The sequence below is a fragment of the Notolepis coatsorum genome (assembly GCF_963971535.1).
Source record: "Notolepis coatsorum genome assembly, chromosome: 3".
Classification (NCBI taxonomy): Eukaryota; Metazoa; Chordata; class Actinopteri; order Aulopiformes; family Paralepididae; genus Notolepis; species Notolepis coatsorum.
In genome coordinates, this window is record NC_140167.1 from 162,978,945 (window position 1) to 163,005,432 (window position 26,488).

The 26,488-nt window shown below is 46.3% G+C and overlaps 1 protein-coding gene across 4 annotated transcripts in view; it reads right to left on the bottom strand.

The window, feature by feature from the left end:
- Positions 1-1,996: 1,996 nt before the first annotated feature.
- The window catches only part of LOC311224417 (bromodomain adjacent to zinc finger domain protein 2B-like), a 283,540-nt gene continuing 259,048 nt past the window's right edge, over positions 1,997-26,488 (bottom strand). For all 4 annotated transcript variants that reach the window (XM_084309389.1, XM_084309390.1, XM_084309391.1 and 1 more), the window contains 10 exons: positions 24,944-25,575; positions 21,678-21,966; positions 20,156-20,311; positions 19,047-19,207; positions 17,191-17,507; positions 15,400-15,535; positions 11,692-11,838; positions 9,185-9,480; positions 7,857-8,000; positions 1,997-4,052 (listed from right to left, as the gene is read on the bottom strand). In XM_084309389.1, coding sequence (XP_084165515.1) covers positions 3,896-4,052; positions 7,857-8,000; positions 9,185-9,480; positions 11,692-11,838; positions 15,400-15,535; positions 17,191-17,507; positions 19,047-19,207; positions 20,156-20,311; positions 21,678-21,966; positions 24,944-25,575 — 2,435 coding nt within the window. In that variant the 3' untranslated portion in view covers positions 1,997-3,895. The remainder of the gene's footprint in view (positions 4,053-7,856; positions 8,001-9,184; positions 9,481-11,691; positions 11,839-15,399; positions 15,536-17,190; positions 17,508-19,046; positions 19,208-20,155; positions 20,312-21,677; positions 21,967-24,943; positions 25,576-26,488) is intronic.

Here is a 26,488-nt window from a genome sequence, read left to right on the forward strand (position 1 = left end):
ACTCCTAGAACCCACCTCACCGCTGCCCACTTTGACAACCTATAGGATGGCTTAGAGTAGACGACAGAGTACAGCAACTTGCAATGGGCCTGGTCTACAAGATACACTACACAACCAAGGTACCCATGTACATGTCAAAATACTTTCCAAAGGTCAGTGAATACCACGATCACAACACCAGAGGGAGCTCCACAAATCATGTTAAACCCAGATTCGGCTCAAACAAGGGACTAAACACGTTTAGCAATTATGCCACATCAATGTGGAACGCCCTACCCAAAGCTGTAAAGGAATGTGAATCACTACCCACTTTCAAAAACACTCAAAGAACACCTATGGGAGACTGCAATTCGAAACTGGCCCCTGCAAATGTCCTAACCCAACCCCCTCCAATGTACAGTAAATGACCAAGTATGGCTTTGTCAATATTCCAATGTACAGTGTCCCCCACCCACCTCCAATGTACAGTAACACACCCCCCCCCCCCCCCAACCTCCTCCAATGTACAGTTTCTATGTCAAAATGTATATACTCTTTTCTGGACTTTTTGTATCACAAACAGTACTGTATTTGCAAATCTGGTATGTCATAAATGTATAGATGTAGCAGTACTGTCTATCTGTATGTCGTGTGTATCATATATGTTATGATGAATTGAAAATGGGGGACCCTGATGTAAACAAGACGAAAGTCTTTCTCTGGTCTTCATCCCCTTAACAATTGTATGTATTGAGCTGTACTGTACCCATTCTGCAATCTGTTATTAAAGTTTTCAATCAATCAATCAAAGTATTCATACCCCTTCACTTTTTCCACATTTTGTTATGTTACAGCCTTATTCCAAAATGGAAATACATTTTATTCCTCAAAATTCTACACACAATACCCCATAATGACAAAGTGAAAACGTTTTTTTTGTGCAAATGTATATATATATATATATTAAAAAATAAAATAAAACATAAGTACAGAAGTATTCACACCCTTTACTCAATACTTTGTTGAAGCACCTTTGGCAGCAACAGCCTCAAGTCTTCTTGAGTATGATGCTACAAGCTTGGCACACCTTTCTTCTTTGCAGATAGTCTCAAGCTCCCATCAGGTTGGATGGAGAGCGTCAGTGTGCACAGCCATTTTCAGATCTTTCCAGAGATGTTCAATCGGGTTCAAGTTTTGGTTTCATCAGCCCAGAAAATTCTGTTTCTCATGGTCTGAGAGTCCTTTAGGTGCCTTTTGGCAAAATCCATGCGGGCTGTCATATGCCTTTGACTGAGGAGTCGCTTACATCTGGCCACTCTACCATAAAGACCTGGTTGGTGGATGTTGGTGAACACTGGAGCTCTGTCAGAGGGACCACCTCCCTGACCAAGGCCCTTCTCCCCCCGGTGGCTCAGTTTGGCCAAGCAGCCAGCTCTAGGAAGAGTCCTGCTGGTTCCAAACTTCTTCCATTAGTGAACGATGGAGACGACCGTGCTCATTGGCACCTTCAATGCTGCAGAATTTTTTTCGTCCCCTTCCCCAGATCTGTGCCTCGATACAATCCTGTCTCGGAGGTCCTTGGGACTTGACGGCTTGGTTTGTTGTGCTCTGACATGGGACATTATATAGACAGGTGTGCCTTTACAAATCATGTCCAACCAATTGAATTGACCACAGGTAGACTCCAATAAAGTTGTAGAAACATTTCAAGGATGATCAGAGGAAACAGGATGGACCCGAGCACAATTTCTGAGTGTCATAGCAAAGGGTGTGAATAGTTGTACATGTGATATATTCTTTTATTTCTAATACATTTATTTAATTTTGTCCTTATGGGGTATTGTGTGTAGAACTTTGAGGAAAAGAAAAAATGTAATACATTTTGTAATAAGGCTGTAACATAACAAAATGTGGAACAAGTGAAGGGGTATGAATACTTTCCGGATGCACTGTAACTATGTACTTATGACGGGTCGAGAGTGAAAACAAAATGCGGGTGAAAACTTGTTTTTTTTTATTAGATCCGTGCCACACACACACACACGTTAAAAATAACGCTCCTACAAAAGAAATCGCTACCCTTTTTTTTTCTTCTTCACAATATTCATAAATAAAATTACTTCAAGTGCTTTTGACTTGGGATTAAAAAAAAAAAAAAAAAAAACCTGCTCTAGACTCCACCAGCAGATCGTCACACACAGCAAGGTTCAGAGACACGTGGTCCCTAATGTTTATATCCTCCGTTGTCCTCTGTGTGTCCTCTAGCGAGACGACCTGAAGGGGGCGCCGGGGAGCATCGTATCCATGATGTCCAGAACGTGACACACGTAGGATGCTTTTTATGTCTTGTATAAGGGGACTTTCCTACAGTATATTGTGCAGTACACACATATAGTACACACATGGAAAATAGCACAAAACAGAACTATTGAAATGACGTCCTCTGCACGTCTCGGAGAGGGAACGGGCACCACCTGAGGACCTGAGGGAGGCCCAGTGAGGACCTAAGGGAGGCCCGGTGAGGACCTGAGGGAGGCCCGGTGTGTAGAGAAGATACAGGACGTGACCTTTAACACGGAAATTAAACACTAGTCATTCTAAGGCATAACCGATATATGTAACAAGACTGTATTGTATGTACACAATTATACATATTACAAATAAGACTCAATATAAATGGACAGTATATACATATATGTCGATGACGCCCCTGTTTTTTCTTTTTGTTTGTTTAGTTTTTTTCTTTTACAAGTTAGCAAGGAAACACATTATTTTATTCACAAACGCAGCTCAACAGTATTACTGTACGAGTCCACTGGCAGCCTGGAGGCACAGCTGTGTAAACAGTTGTTTATTTTTTAATTATTGGCTTGTTTTACGGTTGATAAAACATTATTTAGAATTCTTTATTTTTTTTAAAAGCAATTGAGCTATTTCCTCTTTTTTCTTAGAAAATGAAGACTGGACCATTTCAACATAAATAATAGACAAAATTAAATACATTCACTCGAATATTGACGAAATAAAAAAAAGAAGAAAATCAAAGAGTTATTATACACAGTGGAAATTCTCTGTTCCGAGTTCTAACATAGATGGTTATTAAGTCAGTGCAGTTTAATACAGGAAGCGGTATTGCACTTAGAAGCACTCGGCGGCTCTGGCATGGAGGGCGGCTACAGCAGGTGCCTTTCTGACATGACATCATACATCGTGATGGAAATATCTAGACGTACTGTACAATTGTGTTCTTTTTATTATTATTTCTTCTTTAAATTTAGTGTCGCCGGTGAAAAGAGGGCCTTCGACACTAGAATCAAGAGTCAGGTTCTATGAGTAGAACGTGGAACCTAAGTGACTGTACCCGTGGTTCTGACATGTGGTTCCAAGTCATTCTTATCTTGATACAAAAATCAAGACACCCTTGTTTTTTCATAATATTTTACTGTTAATGAATAATTTCTGTTATTTTCTGACTAATTCATCCCCGCTGTTGACTTCTAGTGTATCTGAACACATGCCTTAAACACAACATCGACTGAGGAAGGTCACCACATTCTGACTAACATGCCATGATAGCATCTTATGAGTCACTTGTTTTCTGAAAGGTGTTGCCATTGTGATGTAGTACAGTATCATTGTGATGTAATACAGTATCTGAGGAAGACACAATAGAGCTACCTTTCAGGAAAGTGGAAGCTCAGATGTTATCATGCTGTTCTAGTCGGCTGCGGTGACCTTCCTGGGTTCATGTGGCCTTTAAGACCCATTTCCAGATACAATGGAAGCCTCCGGCACTTGGTGAATCAGCAGAAAATAACTTAGGAATCTTTTAGTAAAAGATCATGAAAAAATAAGGAACGCGGGTCAAAAAGAGTGGTACGGCCCTTTAAGTGAGGCGGTCCTCAGAACGCCGTCCTCAGAACGCCGTCCTCAGCAGCTCAGTCCAGCGCCTCTCGAAGAACCTCCTCATGCTGTGTCCGGCCCGGCCGATGTCAGAGTTGTCTTCGTTGAACTTCTCACAGTTGTCAAAAACCAGGTTGACATCGATGATGAACGTCTCCAGGTTCAGGTACCTGCAACATGAAGACCTGTTCTTAACATTAACATACTTTATTACATGGCGTTTTAACATTCGCCGAAATGCTCGATTGTGATTGGTCAATAGCGCTCGGCAGCGGTCCGTTATTACTCGATAACGGACCGCTGCCAGGGGCAACCGAGCAATAATGACCGCTGTTCGCAGCTGGAGCAATCAAGCCCACTGACACACACTGCATCAGTGCAACAGAGCAATAATGACCGCTGTTCGCAGCTGGAGCAATCAAGCCCACTGACACACACTGCATCAGTGCAATCAGACACACCTGCCGGCTGCCGGCGATAATAATAACTTTATTTGGGCTGACAGAGCCACAGAACAACTGCGTCTGCATTTGATCTCGTCTTGTCGATGGTGTAAAATGAATTAGGTATATTGTTAGTAAGTTAGCCATGTATTCTAAACTCCGTGTCTGTCAATTATTTTGCGACAATGACCTCGTAGCTATACATTATCCCTTACGTAACCCTAACCCTAACCTGCAACATGAAGACCTGTTCTTAACATTAACCCTTTTCTCGCCAATGACGTGTTACCACGTCATTCCTCGCCATGCGTAATCTGCCAATGACGTTTTACAGCGTCTTTGAGATCAATATTTCAAATTTCTGTCATGGTATTCATATTTCACCTACGGATCCTTGATTGGTGCTGTAGATCTCCGCTCAACTCTCCAATGCTTCAATACCGCCACCTGGTGGCCGATCGGCGAGTTGCAACCGGATGTCGATAATTGTGACGCCGGTGTGTCTCCCTATTCTGTCCGGCCACTCGCTATCGCTCGCGGGACTCCATCTTGACACACTGGATAGCGATCCGTTGCCATAACTCAATAAACAACATTATTTGGACGTATATAGTATTATACAACCTGGAAATGGATCGCATAGATCAACATCCCATAATAGCAATCTTTTTGCTCCACGCTCATCACCCAACGCTACGAGGAGACTGGGGTGAGTTTCAGCCTGTTTGTTTACCATTTTCAATACAAACTGCTCTGATCTATATATCACCCATACTACATGAATGAACGTCAGCCACGGACTTATAAACGACCCCCCCCCCCCCTCCGGTCAACCGCGCATGATGAGTCATAATGTCTGGGACCTTGTACAGTTGAAATTTTTAATCTGGCGTCAATTGGTATCAAACTGCATTTGATGATCTAATATATGCATTTATGGCTATAACTCACGTTCTATGAAATACTGCAGAAAACGATAAAAACATTTATACTCTATACCGTATTTTTGTATGAATGTGTGAATGAAAAAGTAAAACGTTCCTACATCCTGAACGATAGCTAATCGATGGGCCATAGTAATGTCAATTTAGCAATACAATTTAAAAAGTTATAGCCCTGCAAAGTAGGTGAACATCTCCATAGACAAATAGAGCTGGCAGACTGGCTACAAGGATGGATATAAGCGTGGCAGAGAAAGGGTTAACATACACACTGTAGCCACGCTGTGAAGGGGCTTCAACAAGTAACACTACCTACCTTAAACAAGTAACACTACCTACCTTAAACAAGTAACACTACCTACCTTAAACAAGTAACACTACCTACCTTAAACAAGTAACACTACCTACCTTAAACAAGTAACACTGCCTACCTTAAACAAGTAACACTACCTACCTTAAACAAGTAACACTACCTACCTTCAACAAGTAACACTACCTACCTTAAACAAGTAACACTACCTACCTTAAACAAGTAACACTACCTACCTTAAACAAGTAACACTACCTACCTTAAACAAGTAACACTACCTACCTTAAACAAGTAACACTACCTACCTTAAACAAGTAACACTACCTACCTTAAACAAGTAACACTACCTACCTTCAACAAGTAACACTACCTACCTTCAACAAGTAACACTACCTACCTTAAACAAGTAACACTGCCTACCTTAAACAAGTAACACTACCTACCTTAAACAAGTAACACTACCTACCTTAAACAAGTAACACTGCCTACCTTAAACAAGTAACACTGCCTACCTTAAACAAGTAACACTACCTACCTTAAACAAGTAACACTACCTACCTTCAACAAGTAACACTACCTACCTTAAACAAGTAACACTACCTACCTTAAACAAGTAACACTGCCTACCTTAAACAAGTAACACTGCCTACCTTAAACAAGTAACACTACCTACCTTAAACAAGTAACACTACCTACCTTAAACAAGTAACACTACCTACCTTAAATAAGTAACACTACCTACCTTCAACAAGTACACTACCTACCTTAAACAAGTAACACTACCTACCTTAAACAAGTAAGACTACCTACCTTAAACAAGTAACACTACCTACCTTCAACAAGTACACTACCTACCTTAAACAAGTAACACTACCTACCTTAAACAAGTAACACTACCTACCTTAAACAAGTACACTACCTACCTTAAACAAGTACACTACCTACCTTCAACAAGTAACACTACCTACCTTAAACAAGTAACACTACCTACCTTAAACAAGTAACACTACCTACCTTAAACAAGTAACACTACCTACCTTAAACAAGTACCGGTAACACTACCTACCTTAAACAAGTAACACTACCTACCTTAAACAAGTAACACTACCTACCTTAAACAAGTAATCACCCTATATACCGGTATTCAAGCAGGTCCTGGCAGGACACTCTACGTCATGTGAGCTTAGCTGATGCATTGATTTGATGGTCTATTTAAATACTTCCCCATTCACACACTCTGTAAAGGTTGTCACTGCTGTATCTGCAAGTAAGGTTCTACTCTGTATTGTATACAGCTACTCTAGTGCTGTACTCTAAGTAAGGTTCTACTCTGTATTGTATACAGCTACTCTAGTGTTGTACTCTTAAGTTACATCCCCTATGAGGGATTACTTCTCAGTGCTCTCTGCTGTTTGCTGTTATGCTTTATCTTCCGTGTGAGTTGTTGTGCGTTAACCTCTCTTCCAGCAGGGAGCAACTGAATTGAAATATATTAGTATGTATATATATATATATATCTGTACACTGTAGATACTATATCTATACCTGTACATATCCCTTACCTACTCTTACTAGTTACACTGCTGGCCAGTATGACTTACTATAGTGTCTTTATACTTCAATGTGCTGCATAGCTGTATAATGACAATACATTTGAATCTAATCTACTCTACTTTTATGATGCACAGTTCCACTTCTTTTACACTGACTGGTAGCAGAGAAAGTGGTATAAATGAATGGCTAACAGCAACACTGCCTCCTGTGGTTTGGAGGTGCATATTTACATAGAGCTTCATCCAGATAAAAGTATCCCTTTACTGAGCTAGTGTTGATATGAGGTTTATTTTCATTTGGAGCTAAAATCAGTCCTATGGTCTTAACCCTTTCACTACCACACTACAAAGGGTTAACCCTTTCACTACCACACTACAGAAGGTTAACCCTTTCACTAACACACTACAGACGGTTAACCTTCTGTAGTGTGGTAGTGAAAGGTTAACCTTCTGTAGTGTGGTAGTGAAAGGTTAACCTTCTGTAGTGTGGTAGTGAAAGGTTAACCTTCTGTAGTGTGGTAGTGAAAGGTTAACCTTCTGTAGTGTGGTAGTGAAAGGTTAACCTTCTGTAGTGTGGTAGTGAAAGGTAAACCTTCTGTAGTGTGGTAGTGAAAGGTAAACCTTCTGTAGTGTGGTAGTGAAAGGTAAACCTTCTGTAGTGTGGCAGTGAAAGGTAAACCTTCTGTAGTGTGGTAGTGAAAGGGTGACACAGTCACTCTGAACGTACAGGTTGGTTAGCAGCTTGTCTCTGATGGTGGCGAAGTCCATGGGCTTCCTGATGACCTTCTTGTATCCAGGGACGGCCTTGTGGTTGACGGGGTTGAGGAAGGGCCATCCGTCCTGGTGACCCTCCAGCTCCGCCAGCAGAACTCTGCACAGAACAAGGAAGGAAGTAAAACTGTATTTATAGCACGAGTGCACAGAGTGCTTTACAACAGTAATACATAACATCAATAAAAATACAGTAAAGGGAAACATTTGAAGAAAAGAATAAAACATTGAAATTAGCTAAAACAACAGAATAGACAACAAAAAATAATGGAGGGACCAGAGCCAGTGCAGGGAAGCTAGGACGGGGGAAATGACCAACCTAGATATGTCCTGGATATGGTGTTTGTACAGTATGCATTTTAATATCCTCATTATTACCAATGAGGCCATATACATGAGTAAACATAATATTGCAAGCATTAACATGGACATTAAACCCCACAGACTGCAAAACCCACCCACCAATAAACAGGAGAAGGTGTCGCGGCTAATATTGACATGATATCCCAGCTAACATATTCATGTTTCTTAATGCACTGCATTTATATATCTCTTTTATCCAAAGCGCTTCCTCACATTTTTACCCTTTCACTCACACATTCACACACCGACGGCGGTGCCAACCTGCTCATCAGGAGCATCTAGGGGTCAAGTGTAATCACCATGTGATTACCAGATGACCGCTCTACCTCCTGAGTTCTGAGCCACTCTGTGTTAATGTTAATGTTGTGATATGAGCTTTTCCTTGTTATTATGAATGATATGGTATTTACATGCACCAGCAACACAGACGGGATACCAAAGCATCCTGGATATTATGGGATATTATGTAAACGCCTCGTTGACAATCCCACAGATCATGAATGGATGGGAAGGGTCAAGATGGCTTCCAAATAAATTAACATTTTATAAACACATTTCTTTTTAATAAAAAGACAGTCCTGGGCACCCAAGTGGCGACCCATGTAACGCGCTGCGTCGCGAAGCGGCCGACCCGGGTTCGATTCCCGGACCCGGCGTCCTTTGCAGAATGTCTTCCCCCCACTCTGTCTCCCGTTCTTCCTCTCTCTCTCCCTCTACCGGACTGCCCGGTAGAACAAACAAATAAAAATCTACCAAAAACATAATACAATTTTCTTTTAATTTTTCTTTTTTTTAAAGGCAGTCCTGAGTCCTGCCCCAAGTAATGGTTCAATTCTGTTCAGTAAAGTAATGGATCTGTGCTCCATAGTGAAGAAAGTGGACGTTTCTTTGTGAAGTTGTTACTGTAGTTTTAAGGCCTACCTGCACAGCACCAGGTCTCTGGTGTTGTTGTCCTTGGCGGTCTTGGCTTTCTTCAGGAAGGGGGCGGGGCTCTCCTGCTGGCCCTCCTGCTGCATGCTGGGAGGGCTCTCCTCTCCTCTCCTCCTCTTGGGCTCCTTGGTGGTCTTCTTTGGCGTGCTACAGGCGCTGCCGGCGGCCTCGTCCTCCGAGACCTCCTCCCCCGCCGCGGACAGCTTCCTGCTGCGCTTCACCTCCCCTCTCCTCCCCCCCGCCGCCCGGCTCTGCTGCTTCTTCCCCCGGGGACACTGACCGCTCGCCTGCAGGACGGAGGAGACAGACAGGCTGAGAGGACAGACAGGCTGAGAGGACAGACAGGCTGAGAGGACAGACACGCTGAGAGGACAGACAGGCTGAGAGGACAGACAGGCTGAGAGGACAGACACGCTGAGAGGACAGACAGGCTGAGAGGACAGACACGCTGAGAGGACAGACAGGCTGAGAGGACAGACAGGCTGAGAGGACAGACAGGCTGAGAGGACAGACACGCTGAGAGGACAGACAAGCTGAGAGGACAGACAGGCTGAGAGGACAGACACGCTGAGAGGACAGACAGGCTGAGAGGACAGACAGGCTGAGAGGACAGACAGGCTGAGGGGACAGACAGGCTGAGAGGACAGACAGGCTGAGAGGACAGACACGCTGAGAGGACAGACAAGCTGAGAGGACAGACAGGCTGAGAGGACAGACAGGCTGAGGGGACAGACAGGCTGAGAGGACAGACAGGCTGAGAGGACAGACAGGCTGAGGGGACAGACAGGCTGAGAGGACAGACAGGCTGAGAGGACAGACAGGCTGAGAGGACAGACAGGCTGAGAGAACAGACAGGCTGAGAGGACAGACAGGCTGAGAGGACAGACAGGCTGAGAGGACAGACAGGCTGAGAGGACAGACACGCTGAGAGGACAGACAGGCTGAGAGGACAGACAGGCTGAGAGGACAGACACGCTGAGAGGACAGACAGGCTGAGAGGACAGACAGGCTGAGAGGACAGACAGGCTGAGAGGACAGACAGGCTGAGGGGACAGACAGACACGCTGAGAGGACAGACAGGCTGAGAGGACAGACAGGCTGAGAGGACAGACAGGCTGAGGGGACAGACAGGTTGAGAGGACAGACAGGTTGAGGGGACAGACACGCTGAGAGGACAGACAGGCTGAGAGGACAGACAGGCTGAGAGGACAGACAGGCTGAGGGGACACAGGCTGAGAGGACAGACACGCTGAGGGGACAGACACGCTGAGAGGACAGACAGGCTGAGAGGACAGACAGGCTGAGAGGACAGACAGGCTGAGGGGACAGACAGGCTGAGAGGACAGACAGGCTGAGAGGACAGACAGGCTGAGAGGACAGACAGGCTGAGAGGACAGACAGGCTGAGAGGACAGACACGCTGAGAGGACAGACAGGCTGAGAGGACAGACACGCTGAGAGGACAGACACGCTGAGAGGACAGACAGGCTGAGAGGACAGACAGGCTGAGAGAACAGACAGGCTGAGAGGACAGACACGCTGAGAGGACAGACAAGCTGAGAGGACAGACAGGCTGAGAGGACAGACAGGCTGAGAGGACAGACACGCTGAGAGGACAGACAGGCTGAGAGGACAGACACGCTGAGGGGACACAGGCTGAGAGGACAGACAGGCTGAGAGGACAGACAGGCTGAGAGAACAGACAGGCTGAGAGGACAGACAGGCTGAGAGGACAGACAGGCTGAGGGGACAGACAAGCTGAGGGGACACAGGCTGAGGGGACAGACACGCTGAGGGGACAGACAGGCTGAGAGGACAGACAAGCTGAGAGGACAGACACGCTGAGAGGACAGACAGGCTGAGAGGACAGACACGCTGAGAGGACAGACAGGCTGAGAGGACAGACACGCTGAGAGGACAGACACGCTGAGAGGACAGACAGGCTGAGAGGACAGACACGCTGAGAGGACAGACACGCTGAGAGGACAGACAGGCTGAGAGGACAGACAAGCTGAGAGGACAGACAGGCTGAGAGGACAGACACGCTGAGAGGACAGACAGGCTGAGAGGACAGACAGGCTGAGAGGACAGACAGGCTGAGAGGACAGACAGGCTGAGAGGACAGACACGCTGAGAGGACAGACAGGCTGAGAGGACAGACACGCTGAGAGGACAGACAGGCTGAGAGGACAGACAGGCTGAGAGGACAGACAGGCTGAGAGGACAGACAGGCTGAGAGAGACAGGCATCACACTCAGACTGCTGTTTTGATAGAGTTAGGGTCTTTACTCTTGGCTAGATTTGAACAGGAAGCACAGCATCGCTTATTACGGACTATATTAATCTACTTGTGACGTGAAATAGTTCTCGGCCCGGTACCGACCGGGCTTAAAAGGTTAAATAGACAACAGCTACAACCAAACCCATTCTCCCAATAGTGCTTCGAGTCACACAGCCCGAGTGTAAAGACCCAGAGCAGCAGAGGGCATCAGCGGGTACCTTGGCGATGCAGGCGGGACAGAACCAGTCTCCGTCAGGGATGGTGGTGATCCGGGGTTTATGGCAGTAGGTATGGCAGCCTCTATCACAGCCGTCACACAGCAGCAGCAGATCCTCATTGTCTCCTTTATGACAGAGCTGGCAGTACTGGTGGAGGAGACACATCGTCACGCACAGGTACAGTACAACACCAAGAGGTTGGGCATCCAGCCAGAGACAATGTAACAGTAAAGTGCAACAGTGATATACAATGTACAGGTGATTAAACTGGGTATAAAATATATAAATTAGTACTACTGAGTAATAGTGCTAATAAGATGTACAGAGTTGTAGTATTAATATGTACAGTGATACAGGTATAAAGACACTATGCTAGTAAGTCATACTGGCCAGCAGTATAACTAGTAAGAGTAGGTAAGGGATATGTACAGATATATATATAATATCTACAGATATGTAAAAAGGACTATATGCAGGTATGTACAGACAGATATGAATATCTATATATATATTAGGGCTGTCAGTTTATCGCGTTAATTAGATTAATTAATTACACAGCAAATTATCGCGTTATGAAAATTAACTCAAAATTAATTACATTTTTTTTTTTTTTTTCTTTTTTTTTATAATATTTTTTTTGTATCTCATTCATTCCATAATAATGTAGAATACACATTTACAGATTTTTTTTTAATATGGTCCATTTGCATGTTCTTGGTATCTGATTCTAGGGACATCTATGAATCTCAGGGAATGTATTCCCAGTGTCAGAAATACTGTGGGCTAGATCCACAAAGAATGGATTGCACAGTGCAAGTTGCACCCTTACTTACAATTCATTATGAATTGAAAATGGGGGACCCTGATGTAAACAAGACGAAAGTCTTTCTCTGATCTGCATCCCCTTAACAATTGTGTGTATTGAGCCGTACTGTATTGTACCCATTCTGCAATCTGTTAATAACATTTTCATTCAATCACTCAATCTGCGCTGTGATTGATTGAATGAACATTTTATTTTGAGTAAATTGTAATGAACCAAATGAGAATATCAATATTTTTTTTGTTATCTTTGACTGTGAATAACACCATGCTCAAATTGACCAGACCTGAAAAATCTAAGCAAATTAATAGATGGAAGATGATTAAACAGAAGGTTTTGTAGATACAGTACTGAATTCTGCCATCCGGACACATGCAATTTGAAATATGATTATAGAATATAGAATATCAGGCATAAAATGGTTATGCGATTAAAATGCGATTAATTAGATTAATTAATTACAAATCCTGTAATTAATTAGATTAATTTTTTTAATCGCCTGACAGCACTAATATATATATATATATATATATATATATATATATATATACGGTAAGATTAAATATACGGTATATACAGCTTTATTGCACATGCTACCATACAGGACGGCTATGTTCACAACACGTCTGTGCATCTTAACTCATTGGACGCCAGACCCGATGATAGTCGGGTTAACTCGCCGACCGTTCAGCGCCAATTACGAGTATAGTCGTGTTTTAATCGTTATTTCTTTTATTAGCGATATCCATTAATTTTCATCCATCCAGCCTGATGTTATCGTTGGGAATGGGTCTGAGCTCGCAAAAGGGCAAATACCGCCCCCTACGCCTTCCGGCTGGTATTGCACTCCACTGGGAATGGTATAGTTTTTTTTTCTGGGACGATCCAAGCCATGCAGGCGTGGTTTAAATAATCAGGCGAGGTAACCTGTTTCAACGATACATCTGCGATCCATCCACTTTTTCTCCCATTTTTCTATATTTTCTCCCATCCCAATTTCGTATCATCCAATTCAACCCTCCCCTGTCACGAACGCTGTTTCTTGCCTCCCACAAGCCGGCTGCAATGTGGACTAAGTCATACATAGCACAAGTCCCCTCCGGTACTTGAGGTAACAGCAGTCGCATCTTTTCACCTGCGCAGCTCGATCTCTCAGTGGCGAGGAGTAACGCGTGGGAGGCTCACGCTGCCCTCGACACTTCCTGATTCTACTGCGCAGGCGCACCAACCGACCTGTAGGAGTCGCTGTCCACGACGCCCGATCCCCACCCATCAGTTTCCCACCCCCTAATACGGCCAATGTGTATTAGTATGAACGACCAGCTAAACTGAAAGCAATGTGGAGCGCTGGGCTCGAACAGGCAAGCCCAGCGTCTCCGTCATTCGTGGCGAGCGCCTTGCCCACTACGCCACGTAGCCGCCCTGGTAAGAACATTATATATAAATTTGATCGTTGATCTGATATGTATTTCTACCCGATCGATGCTGTATCTGTGTGTGTATGTGTGGCATTTTTCCATTGGGTGCAGGAGGTGCGGGGGGGGGGGGGCTGCGCTACGAGGGCCATTTCATGTATGCACGAGGAAGGACAATAATGATGATCTAGCATTGATTTCAGGAAGATTCGATAATCAGCCGAAAAATGACAACGTGTTTTGTGTATTCTATAGGGCTATTATCGCGTCTTTCTCTGGAATTACTAGAAATCACCAAAACTATACTCGTATTTTCAAAACGGTATGAAAAGGAAATGTACAGATGAAAAAACAATCCCATTTTGTACATGTTGACTGCAAGCAACTCACTGATAATCGACGAGTGTATTAGACCCATAGCCATAATTTAAGATATATTTTAAGCACTCGCAAATCTCCCAGTCCTCCCATTGATTAAAGCGGTGGCGCTCTAGCGCCCTCTCGTGCACTTAAGCGGTGGTGTCCAATGAGTTAAACGCTGTAAGGTGTAAATACTCGGTCTTAACACTATCAGTGCCACTTGTTAACATGGTAAAGCATGGTTGAATGCCACCACCCACTTCAATGATAGCGTTGTGAACGCATAATCTCTGTCTTAAATTATGACTTGTTTAAATGACTTGTTTGCAGTCAACATTGTCGAGACGGATTGTTTTTTTTATCGGTTCATTTCAGTTTTATAGCATTTTGAAAAGCCCTCGTTTTTCAGGAAAATATATAGATTCCGTGATAAACGCCCTTTACTGGAATATTCTGGCATACACAAAAAACGTTGTATCGGCCTATTTATGAATTGTTTTCAAATAAATGCTAGATTATCGATAGTATATGTGTACTTATGCACGCTATAGAAGCGATCTGAAAAATATATTGTCTCATTTCCTGATCAGCGAGCACACACACACACATGGGGCACACGCTGATATATAGGTAAAAATAGATCCGATTACCCCAAGACTGGTAAAATAAATTGCTTACCTGAGATCAGATGTTATCCAAAAAGATTATTCCAATTCCTGATCGCCATTCCAAATATCGATCGCGTTTATTGATTCAGCGTTGGGTAATGTATTCCATGCGTTTTCCGGCTCGGCGAATCACTTGGGTCTCTTCAGATGCCTCGCCGGAGAAGTAACATGCGGAGGCTAGACCCCCCCCCCCCCCATCAGTCTAAACCAATGGGGTGCAGTTACACAGGGAGAGACGATAGGGGGTGGTATTTTCCCAATTGAGCTCAGAGAGAGTATGCAACACTAGCATGAGGCTCGATTGATGAAATATGAATTAAAATCGCTAATAAAAAAAAATACGACAAACAAACGCTATATAGCGTTGGTGGCACTCAACTGGCGGCATGAACTAACGACAACACGCGTCCCTGGCACTCAAAGTGTTAAGGAGATGACTGACCACTTTCATGATGGAGCGCTCCCAGGCGATGGACTTCTGCAGCTGCTGCATGCAGAGACATAGCTGGGCGGCGCTGCGGACCTCACAGATGGCCTTACGCCAGAGCCTCATGCCTGGGGCCAGCTCCTCCTCACCCCTGGAGGACACACAACATTGACAACAACAAACAGTCAGTGGAACCGCACAGTAAGTCATATCACATTAAATAATAACGAAACGACAGAAAGTGCACAGAAAGCAACAACGACAAAAAAGGTGCAAGAGTTGTTTGGTGTTTTGAGCAGCCAGATTGCGTCTATGCCTTCTACAACGCTGTTCGGTTTCCGGGTTCCTCTGATTGGCCACTAAGCCCATGTGACCCTACGCTAGCACGCCCCCCTTATCGCCACCAGTTCGCGCGATAAGCCCCTTCAATGACAGAGCTCTCATATTTGCGAATGCATAAACTATATCTTAAAATGTGTCTAATATGGCCGTCGCTTATCAATGACTTGTTTTGTTTACATCAGGGTGAACGCTGTTGCATTCGCAAATATGAGAGCCAGCAATATGCAGCTATGTTGTTTCTTTACACATATGTTGGATTATGTAATTGGTTTGTCATGACAAACCAATAAAAAATCGGACTTGTTTTGTTTACATCAGGGTGAACGCTGTTGCATTCGCAAATATGAGAGCCAGCAATACGCAGCTATGTTGTTTCTTTACACATATGTTGGATTATGTAATTGGTTTGTTATGACAAACCAATAAAAAATCGCTACTTTACATCAGGGTGAACGCTGTTACGCTGCCACCACCCACTCCAATGACCGAGCTCTCATATTTGCGAATGCATAAACTATATCTTAAATTATGGCTATGTGTCTAATATGGCCGTCGCTTATCAATGACTTGTTTTGTTTACATCAGGGTGAACGCTGTTGCATTCGCAAATATGAGAGCTATATCTTAAATTATGGCTATGTGTCTAATATGGCCGTCGCTTATCAATTGACAGAGCTCTCATATTTGCGAATGCAACAGCGTTCACCCTGATGTAAACAAAACAAGTCATTGATAAGCGACGGCCATATTAGACACATAGCCATAATTTAAGATATAGTTTATGCATTCGCAAATATGAGAGCTCTGTCATTGAAGGGGCTTGTCGCGCAAACTGGCGGCGATAAGGGGGGCGTGCTAGCGTAGGGTCACGTGGGCTTAGTGGCCAATCAGAGGAACCCGGAAACCGAACAGCGTTGTAGAAGGCATAGACGCAGCCAGATTTGAAAGATGCATAGCCCCCAGGTGATACCACATGCCTCGTAGGGTTCAAAGGTCACTGTGGAGCGTCGACGAGGTCACATAATACAGTGTAGCCACGCGATGCACCATGCAGAGATTACAGACCGCTTCCCGTGAAGAGACACAGACACGGAGAGGCGCCTCAGTGGGAAGAAGCACCGTGAGCATGATGCTGACACACAGGAGAGAGGGGGGGAGAGAGAGAGGGAGAGAGAGCGTGAGAGAGACAGAGAGAGACGGGAAGACAAGTGAGAAAGGGAGAGGGAGAGAGGTGAGAGAGGGAGAGAGAGAGAGACAGAGAGAGAGAGGGAGAGAGAGAGACAGAGAGAGACGGGAAGACAAGTGAGAAAGGGAGAGAGGGAGAGAGAGAGGGACAGAGAGAGGGGGGAGAGAGGGCGACAGGTGAGAAGAGAGAAAGGGGGAGAGAGAGAGAGAGAGGGAGGGACACCCGGTGAAGCAGAGGAAGCACATGGAGAGGTGTCTAGAGAATGGTAATGAACCTACCCATGGCCTCCAGCACTACAGGATGGAGCCGCTACAGTGACCGTTCCCACATCATCCAGCCTGATCTGAATGGTGGTACTTAACGGGCTCTGCAGGTACCTTCGCTCGATGTTCCTCTCCAGCTCCGCCAGCCTGGCGACCGCTATATCTAGGGGGTTGTTGGGGTGCCGGGACACTCCACCGGCATGCTGCTGCTCTTCCGGGCCGGCCTCCCCGTCCCGGTGCCTCTCCGCCGGGGCCACCGGGGATGAGACGGGCTTGTGCTCGTGGTACACCAGGTCCTCCCGGTCGGACTGGGGCTCGGGGTGCATCCAGCCCTGGGGGAGAGGCGGCAGAGAAGGGAACTCAGCGCGAGTCACAGGATTATTTCGCTTCAGTGGCAGGCGTTCCTGGTAATACATGTAGACTAGCTAACGTTTTGAAAAGGCATAACTTGAAAGGCAGATCCTACGTGAGGTGTTTACGGTGGTTTCCACAGATCACACGCCCAGGTCTGTGCCAATAGGGCCACATGGAGACTAGCAGCCAAGTCCCCTTCAAGTCCCCACTCTGTCCCCATTATGTATGTTTGACACATTGACTAGTTTGAATTTACAGTGCAGTCAGGATGTGTTTAATCTCATACCTCTATTTAAAAATGGTGCAGTACACGCACTAAAGGGTCCTTCCCACCGCCTCCAGCCAATTGTAGCAGCATGGCTGCATTAAACTCATTTCCAATGCACAGGAGCGTCTGCAGTACCTGGCGTCGTACTTCTTTTCCTACATCAGAAATTAATTGAATGCAGCCGTGCTGCTAGACTTGGCTGGAGGAGGTGGGAAGGACCCTTTAGTGTGTGTACCATGATGTATAAATAAACATTCCACATCCACACATCCTGACTGCACTGTATAAACTAAACTGTGTCAAACTCATGAATCCAGTATGAAAGGAGACCTGAAGGAGCACGGGGGCCATTGGGGGGTCAGTACGGTACCTTGACCTGCACGGGGGCCATTGGGGGGTCACTACGGTACCTTGACCTGCACGGGGGCCATTGGGGGGTCAGTACGGTACCTTGACCTGCACAGGGGCCATTGGGGGGTCACAACGGTACCTTGACCTGCACAGGGGCCAGTGGGGGGTCACTACGGTACCTTGACCTGCACGGGGGCCAGTGGGGGGTCAGTACGGTACCTTGACCTGCACGGGGCCAGTGGGGGGTCAGTACGGTACCTTGACCTGCACGGGGGCCAGTGGGGGGTCACTACGGTACCTTGACCTGCACGGGGGCCATTGGGGGGTCACTACGGTACCTTGACCTGCACGGGGGCCAGTGGGGGGTCACTACGGTACCTTGACCTGCACGGGGGCCAGTGGGGGGTCACTACGGTACCTTGACCTGCACAGGGGCCAGTGGGGGGTCACTACGGTACCTTGACCTGCACGGGGGCCAGTGGGGGGTCACTACGGTACCTTGACCTGCACGGGGGCCATTGGGGGGTCACTACGGTACCTTGACCTGCACAGGGGCCATTGGGGGGTCACTACGGTACCTTGACCTGCACGGGGGCCATTGGGGGGTCACTACAGTACCTTGACCTGCACAGGGGCCATTGGGGGGTCACTACGGTACCTTGACCTGCACAGGGGCCAGTGGGGGGTCACTACGGTACCTTGACCTGCACAGGGGCCATTGGGGGGTCACTACGGTACCTTGACCTGCACAGGGGCCATTGGGGGGTCACTACGGTACCTTGACCTGCATAGGGGCCATTGGGGGGTCACTACGGTACCTTGACCTGCACAGGGGCCATTGGGGGGTCACTACGGTACCTTGACCTGCATAGGGGCCATTGGGGGGTCACTACGGTACCTTGACCTGCAGGCTGGCGGAGGTCACTTTCCCCTCCAGCTCCTCCACCTGCTGCAGGAGGCTGATGTCCACCTCCATGGCCTGTTCCTCCACGGACCAGCTCTCCACCAGCTCCTCGCTCACCTGCTGCTCCAGCAGCTCTGCCACGTCTATCACCGCCACTACACACACACACACACACACACACACACACACACACACACACACACACACACACACACACACACACACACACACACACACACACACACACACACACACACACACACACACACACACACACACACACACACACACACACACACATTAATACACACAAAGATAACTAATTCACAGGAGATTTCTGTACCTCTAGTGTGACTAGTTTGAATCCCAACCAACAGATCTGAGGTCAGGCGGACTCACAGTCTCTGTTCTAGTGTGACTAGTTTGAATCCCAACCAACAGATCTGAGGTCAGGCGGACTCACAGTCTCTGTTCTAGTATGACTAGTTTGAATCCTAACCAACAGATCTGAAGTCAGGCGGACTCACCGTCTCTGTTCTAGTATGACTAGTTTGAATCCTAACCAACAGATCTGAAGTCAGGCGGACTCACAGTCTCTGTTCTAGTATGACTAGTTTGAATCCTAACCAACAGATCTGAGGTCAGGCGGACTCACCGTCTCTGTTCTAGTGTGACTAGTTTGAATCCTAACCAACAGATCTGAGGTCAGGCGGACTCACCGTCTCTGTTCTAGTATGACTAGTTTGAATCCTAACCAACAAATCTGAGGTCAGGCGGACTCACCGTCTCTGTTCTAGTGTGACTAGTTTGAATCCTAACCAACAGATCTGAGGTCAGGCGGACTCACAGTCTCTGTTCTAGTGTGACTAGTTTGAATCCTAACCAACAGATCTGAGGTCAGGCGGACTCACCGTCTCTGTTCTAGTGTGACTAGTTTGAATCCTAACCAACAGATCTGAGGTCAGGCGGACTCACCGTCTCTGTTCTAGTGTGACTAGTTTGAATCCTAACCAACAGATCTGAGGTCAGGCGGACTCACCGTCTCTGTTCTAGTGTGACTAGTTTGAATCCTAACCAACAGACCTGAGGTCAGCTGGACTCACCGTCTCTGTTCTTGGCGCAGGCCTGACCGATGTACTCCATGTGCTTCTGGAGCTGCTTCTGCAGGACCTTCTCTCTGGCTCCTCGGCTGTGGAGAGCCTTCACCAGAGAGCCCAGCTCCACCATGTCAGACACCCTCCACCAGCCACACAGCATCTCTGACAAACAGGACACATCCACATCAACACCCATCCCCCGGGCCTTTCAGCCAGCATCTGTCTGGGTTGGTACTAGGGCTGAGCCAAAACGTTCGGACCTTCGTTCGTTACGTTGGCATTCGAATTCTATATCAACATTAGAATTTAAAATGTTTTATACAAGGCGGCTACGTGGCGTAGTGGGCAAGGCGCTCGCCACGAATGCGGAGACGCTGGGCTTGTCTGTTCGATCCCAGCGCTCCACATTGCTTTCAGTTTAGCTGGTCGTCCGTACTAATACACATTGGCCGTATTAGGGGGTGGGAAACTGATGGGTGGGGATCGGGCGTTGTGGACAGCGACTCCTACAGGTCGGTTGGTGCGCCTGCGCAGTAGAATCAGGAAGTGTCGGGGGCAGCGTGAGCCTCCCACGCGTTACTCCTCGCCACTGAGAGATCGAGCTGCGCAGGTGAAAAGATGCGACTGCTGTTACCTCAAGTACCGGAGGGGACTTGTGCTATGTATGACTTAGTCCACATTGCAGCCGGCTTGTGGGAGGCAAGAAACAGCGTCCGTGACAGGGGAGGGTTGAATTGGATGATACGAAATTGGGATGGGAGAAAAATATAGAAAAATGGGAGAAAAAGTGGACCAAAAAAAAAATATATATATACAAATTTTTTTTCTTCTTTTTTTATATATATATAGTCTATTCATTCTGTTTAAACCAATGGGGTTTTTCTTCACAGTTGCAGATAAAAATTAGGCTACACTAATATTATAGTATTAAAACTGATATATTCATTAAAGAAAGTTGATTTAATAAAAAAAAATATCATTTAATCAGATTAATCACTTTATTCAAATTGAGGATTTAGTTTGATGATATTTATTAAAAAAAAAAAAAAAAAATTGAATACTTTTTTTTGCTTTTATTTTCTTTTAAATTAAAAACGAAGGTTCGAAAAACCCTGACGAAGTTCGAAGCCCAAAAACAGGCTTAGGGGACAGCTCTAGTTGGTACACATCAGTGGTGGAGGAGACAGACTGGTGCATTTATATATCTCTTTTATCCAAATCGCTTTACAATTTGTTCCTCCCATTTTACCCATTCACTCACACATGCACACACCGACGGCGGAGGCAACCATGCAAGGTGCCGACCTGCTCATCGGGAGCGGTTAGGGGTTAAGTGTCTTGCTCGAGGACACTTTGAGACACGCTGCCCGGGAGGAGCGGGAATCGAACCGGGAACCTCCGGATTACCAGACGCAGACACTCCTCATCGAGGACAACTATATAGCGTTTCTAGTTATATATAGACACAAGGCCTTATTCTAGCATGTTTTCCTGGTGTGTGTGTGGTCTGGTGGCGTGCTGTGCTCACCCTGGGAGATGGGCAGGGGGCTCGGGTAGTCCTGGTTCTTGGCCACCTCCACAGCAGGAGACAGCGCAGAGGGAGGCTTGTCGCCGGGGGGCTCCGGCGTCTCACTCTTGCCGGTAGAGCCGCTGGGCAACAGGAAGGGGTTGTTGGTGCCCCCTCTGCCCTCCGTGTGCTGATAGGCCAGAGCCAGCAGGGGGGGCAGAGCGCTGCCCAGGAAGGGCAGGTGGGGGCTCAGCATCCCCCCGGGCCACACTCCAAACGGAAGCCCCATCTGAGGGACGCCAGATGTCACCTGCCGAGCCAGAAACACACAGAGTTATGTTGGTCCCACTGAATGAATAACAACACATGCTACCATGACTAACGTCTTATTCTTCTATTTTCAAATTATTATTTGTGGGCGGCTAGGTGGTGCAGTGGGCAAGGCGCTCACCTCCAATGCTGGAGACACTGGGTTCGATCCCAGCGCTCCACATTGCTTTCAGTTTAGCTGGTCGTCCGTACTAATACCCATTGGCAGTATTAGGGGGTGGGAAACTGATGGGTGGGGATCGGACGTTGTGGACAGCGACTCCTACAGGTCGGTTGGTGCGCCTGCGCAGTAGAATCAGGAAGCGACGGGGGCGCGTGAATATTAAAGGCAACCAACTTGTGTTCAGCTTTTCTCTGATTGGCCGCGACCCCGCGCCCCCTATTGCCGCGAACGCGGCAGGCAAGCGGTAGCCGTCCCAAATGAAATCCATCAGTGGAGGAAGCGGCAGCGGTCCCAAATGAAATCCATCAGTGGAGGCTGCATCAGTGGAGGACGCAGGCTGCTGACTGATTATGAAATGAATGAATGAAGCGTGGAGCATAATGTATACCGTAATTCCTCTAATAGTAACCGGTATTCAATTAAAAACCGGGTCTCTATTAATGACCGGGTGCGCTGTTGAGCTAAGAAATTATAAGCCGGCCTCCTAATACAAGCCGGGTTTCATGTATATTAGAGGAATTACGGTATTTCCCTCAACGGATTTACCATAGGCAATATATTTTGTTATTGTTGTTATATGCTGGCCTGGCTGTGCAGTAAATACCATATAATGGTATGGTGTTAATGTTTACCAAGAGAGTAAGCCTACCTCAGAATTGTATAAAACAAAGTTATTATTATTATTATACCAGTATTGTGATTGCACTATTTTACTTTATTTTACCTTTTTTGACCACCTGTAATTGCACTGTTTACTACCGTATTTCATACAGTACTTGGTTTCAATAAATGAACCCAGTACATTTTACTGGGTTCAAACTGACACAAAATGTTGATTTATTCATTATGATCTGTGTGAAAATTAGAAATATAGGCCTCTCTCTTATACATGCCTCCTCCTAATACAAGCCTGGTATCCGCTACAGTTGAAACAAATAGGGGTTACTATTAGAGGAATTACGGTAATTGAAGCGCGGAGCATAATGTATAATGTTATTTCGCGGAGCATAATGTATAATGTTATTTCGCGAGGCTGCTGACTGAACTAGAAACTGTAACGTTATTATGTTATTTCGCGTTTTTAACAACCAACTACCTGATTCACTCGTCACTGTACATCACTTCTGAAGTATAAACAAACTATACTGCTGTGACGATTTTGAATATCTTAACATGTATTTACGCCCATACAAAACACAACGAGGCATTAACCAACGAGCACCTCTCGAGCACCTCTCAAGAGCACCTGGGGGAGCCTCATGCGCGGTCACTCTCTGCCGCGTCTCTCTCTGCCGCGAAGGGTGTGTGCTAGGGCGGTCACGTGGCCGTGTGGCCAATCAGAGAAACGCTGAACACAAGTTGGTTGCCTTTAATATTCACGCGACGGGGGCGGCGTCTCTCCAAAGCGCAGACCCCTGACGCTGAAAGATCGCGCTGTGCAGGTGAAAAGATGCGACAGCTGCTACCTTGAGTACCGGAGGGGACTCGTGCAATGTATGGCTTCGTCCACATTACAGCCGGCTTGTGGGAGGCATGAAACAGCGTTCGAGATAGGGGAGGGTTGAATTGGATGATACGAAATTGGGATGGGAGAAAAAAATATTGAAAATGGGAGAAAAGGTGGATAAAAAAAATAAATAAAAAAAATAATTATTTGTTGGGGGCTTTCTGTATTTTTTCACCCATCCCAATTTAGTCGTTATGCCAATTCCCTTCCTGGTCATTGCGCGCATAACCCCACTGTCGGCCTGGGGAGGGTGTAGAACTACCACATGCCTCCTCCGATACATGTGGAGTCGCCAGCCGCTTCTTTTCACCCGACAGCGAGGAGTTTCACTGGGGGAACGTAACGCGTGCAGAGGTCCACGCCATCTCCCCCAGATCCCCTCCCTGCTGAACAGGCACCCCGACCGACCAGTAGGAGTCGCAGTTTACAACGACCAGGACACAAACCCCACCGGCTTCCCACCCGCTAACACTGCCAATTGTGTTAGTAGGGACGACTGACCAAGCCGGAGGTACCGCTGACAGCTGGATTTGATCCCAGAGTCTCCGCAGTGTCAACTCCGCAAGTCAACTGCGCTACCCAGCCGCACCTTGACTAACGTCTTATAAGTAGACCTGATAAGTAGGCCTGACTGATGTCACAATACATCGTTTTTGCCTACACCCTAGGCTCTGTTACCCATACTGTACCGACTCTGACTCAATTTATACCTACCTACTGCTTTCATTGCCCACAACTGCCCTACACTGTAATAATAATCATATCAATCAACTACCTACCTCATACTATAGTCTACCCATATAACTCTGTATGATAGCATGTACAATAGTGCTGTATATACCATACATACATATACATTATATATATATATATACCTGCATATAATCCATCTATATACCTACTTACACACCTGTATATAACCCATATAACTCTGTATGATAGCATGTACAATAATGCTGTATATATATATATATATATATATATATATATATATATATATATATATATATATATATATATATTCTTACCATATATGTATATATATCCACATATGTCTGTACATACCTGCATATAATCCTTTTTACATATCTGTAGATACTATATCTATATCTGTATATATCCCTTACCTACTCTTACTAGTTCCACTGCAGACCAGTATGACTTGTACTGTCTGTACTTGTGCTGCATGATGACAATACATTTGAATCTAATCGAATGGTGTTTTTTTCCCATAGCATAACATAATCCATAAAGAGATGGGAGACAGCGACAGCATTATCCACCAACCTGAAGAGCAGACAAGGGCAGGTTATTGATCCCGGCAGGCAGGCCGGGGCTGGCTGTCAGGGGACCAGGCGACAGGCAGGACGGGGGCCTGGTGGCGGTGGAGGACTGGGAGGAAGAGGAGCCGGAGGTGACGGAGGCCTCGTCGCACGGCGAGCGGGGCAGCAGGCTGAACCAGTGGCCCGTCTTCTCCGTCAGGACCCGGAACAGCTGGTCGCTAGGCACCACGGCCGGGCCGAGGTAGGGGGCGGCGCCGGGGAATGACGTGGGCACGGGGGACGCCTCCGGCCTGGCCGCCGAGCACGCGGGGGAGGAGTAGGGGGAGGGGCTGCTGGGTAATGTGGTCTGAGAGCTGGGACAGGAGGAGGGGGGGGACGCGGCGGCGTGGGCTTTGACGGGATAGCCGCTGCTCTCCGAGTCCGGGGACATCTTGGCCACCTCCAGCAGGGTGCTGAGCTTGGAGAAGGAGCCTGGCTTCTGCAGGAACAGGTTGAGGGTGTCCTGGCCGCGCTGGCTCTCCGGCGTGGCCGCGTCTCCGTCGGTGCTCGGGCCCGGGCTGGGGGGCGGTGGCTTCTCCTCCTCCTCCTCCTCGTCAGGCCGCTCCTCCTTCACGCTCCTCTCCACCTCCTCGGACCCTGGGACACACAGTATGGTCAACGTCACATCTCTAGTCTGTCTCCTCTTCTACTCTACTGTTTATAAAAAAGTCTGAATTATTTTACAATGTGATTTGTAACAATCTTTCGGCCCGTCCAGAAAGCACCAGGGTTTTGATATTTGCGATATTGGAAGAAAACGATTCCATTTGTTAACAACACCAGTGGAAGTTGAGGCCTTTGAAAAAGCACATGCTTCAAACATGTACTTTACGTGAATACTTTACCCAAGGCAGTTGTCCTTCCCCGTTCAGTTTGCGCGCCCTGATTGGCCTCTGTCCTTCCGCGTTCGGTTGATTGGCCTCTCAGCGCCCAATCGCGTTAGCCCTACTATCGCCGCACGGAGGAATACTATCCTCGAATTTATACAAATGGAAGTATTGATTTCGCCGTAACGAACCATTAAAAAAATATACCGTTAACTGGATGTTGTTTCTTTACACATATGTTGGATTGTGTTGTGTCATGTTGGTCATGACAAACCAATAAAAAATCGCGAATTAACCGGTCACTCAAGCGCCGTGCATCAGCTTTCAGTTAACGTCGTATTATCTCTCACATCAATATAAATAACGTATTGTTTTCATCTCTCTATTAACGTAACGCGCTATTCATATCAATCGACATCACATCAACCCAGCCTCCTCCAATGTACAGTTTCTACGTCAAATGTATATACACTCTTTTTCTGGACACTTTTTGTATCACAAACAGTACTGTATTAGGAATAAGGGGCAGGTAACTATAAGATTTATTCTTCTTCCTGCTCCTTTTGTCCATGGAATGTTATTTATGATTGTGTAATGAAGAACCTCTGATTGTATGATTCCATGTGGCAAATAAAAACTCTGAAATGAAATGAAATGAAAGTATTTGCAAATCTGGTATGTCA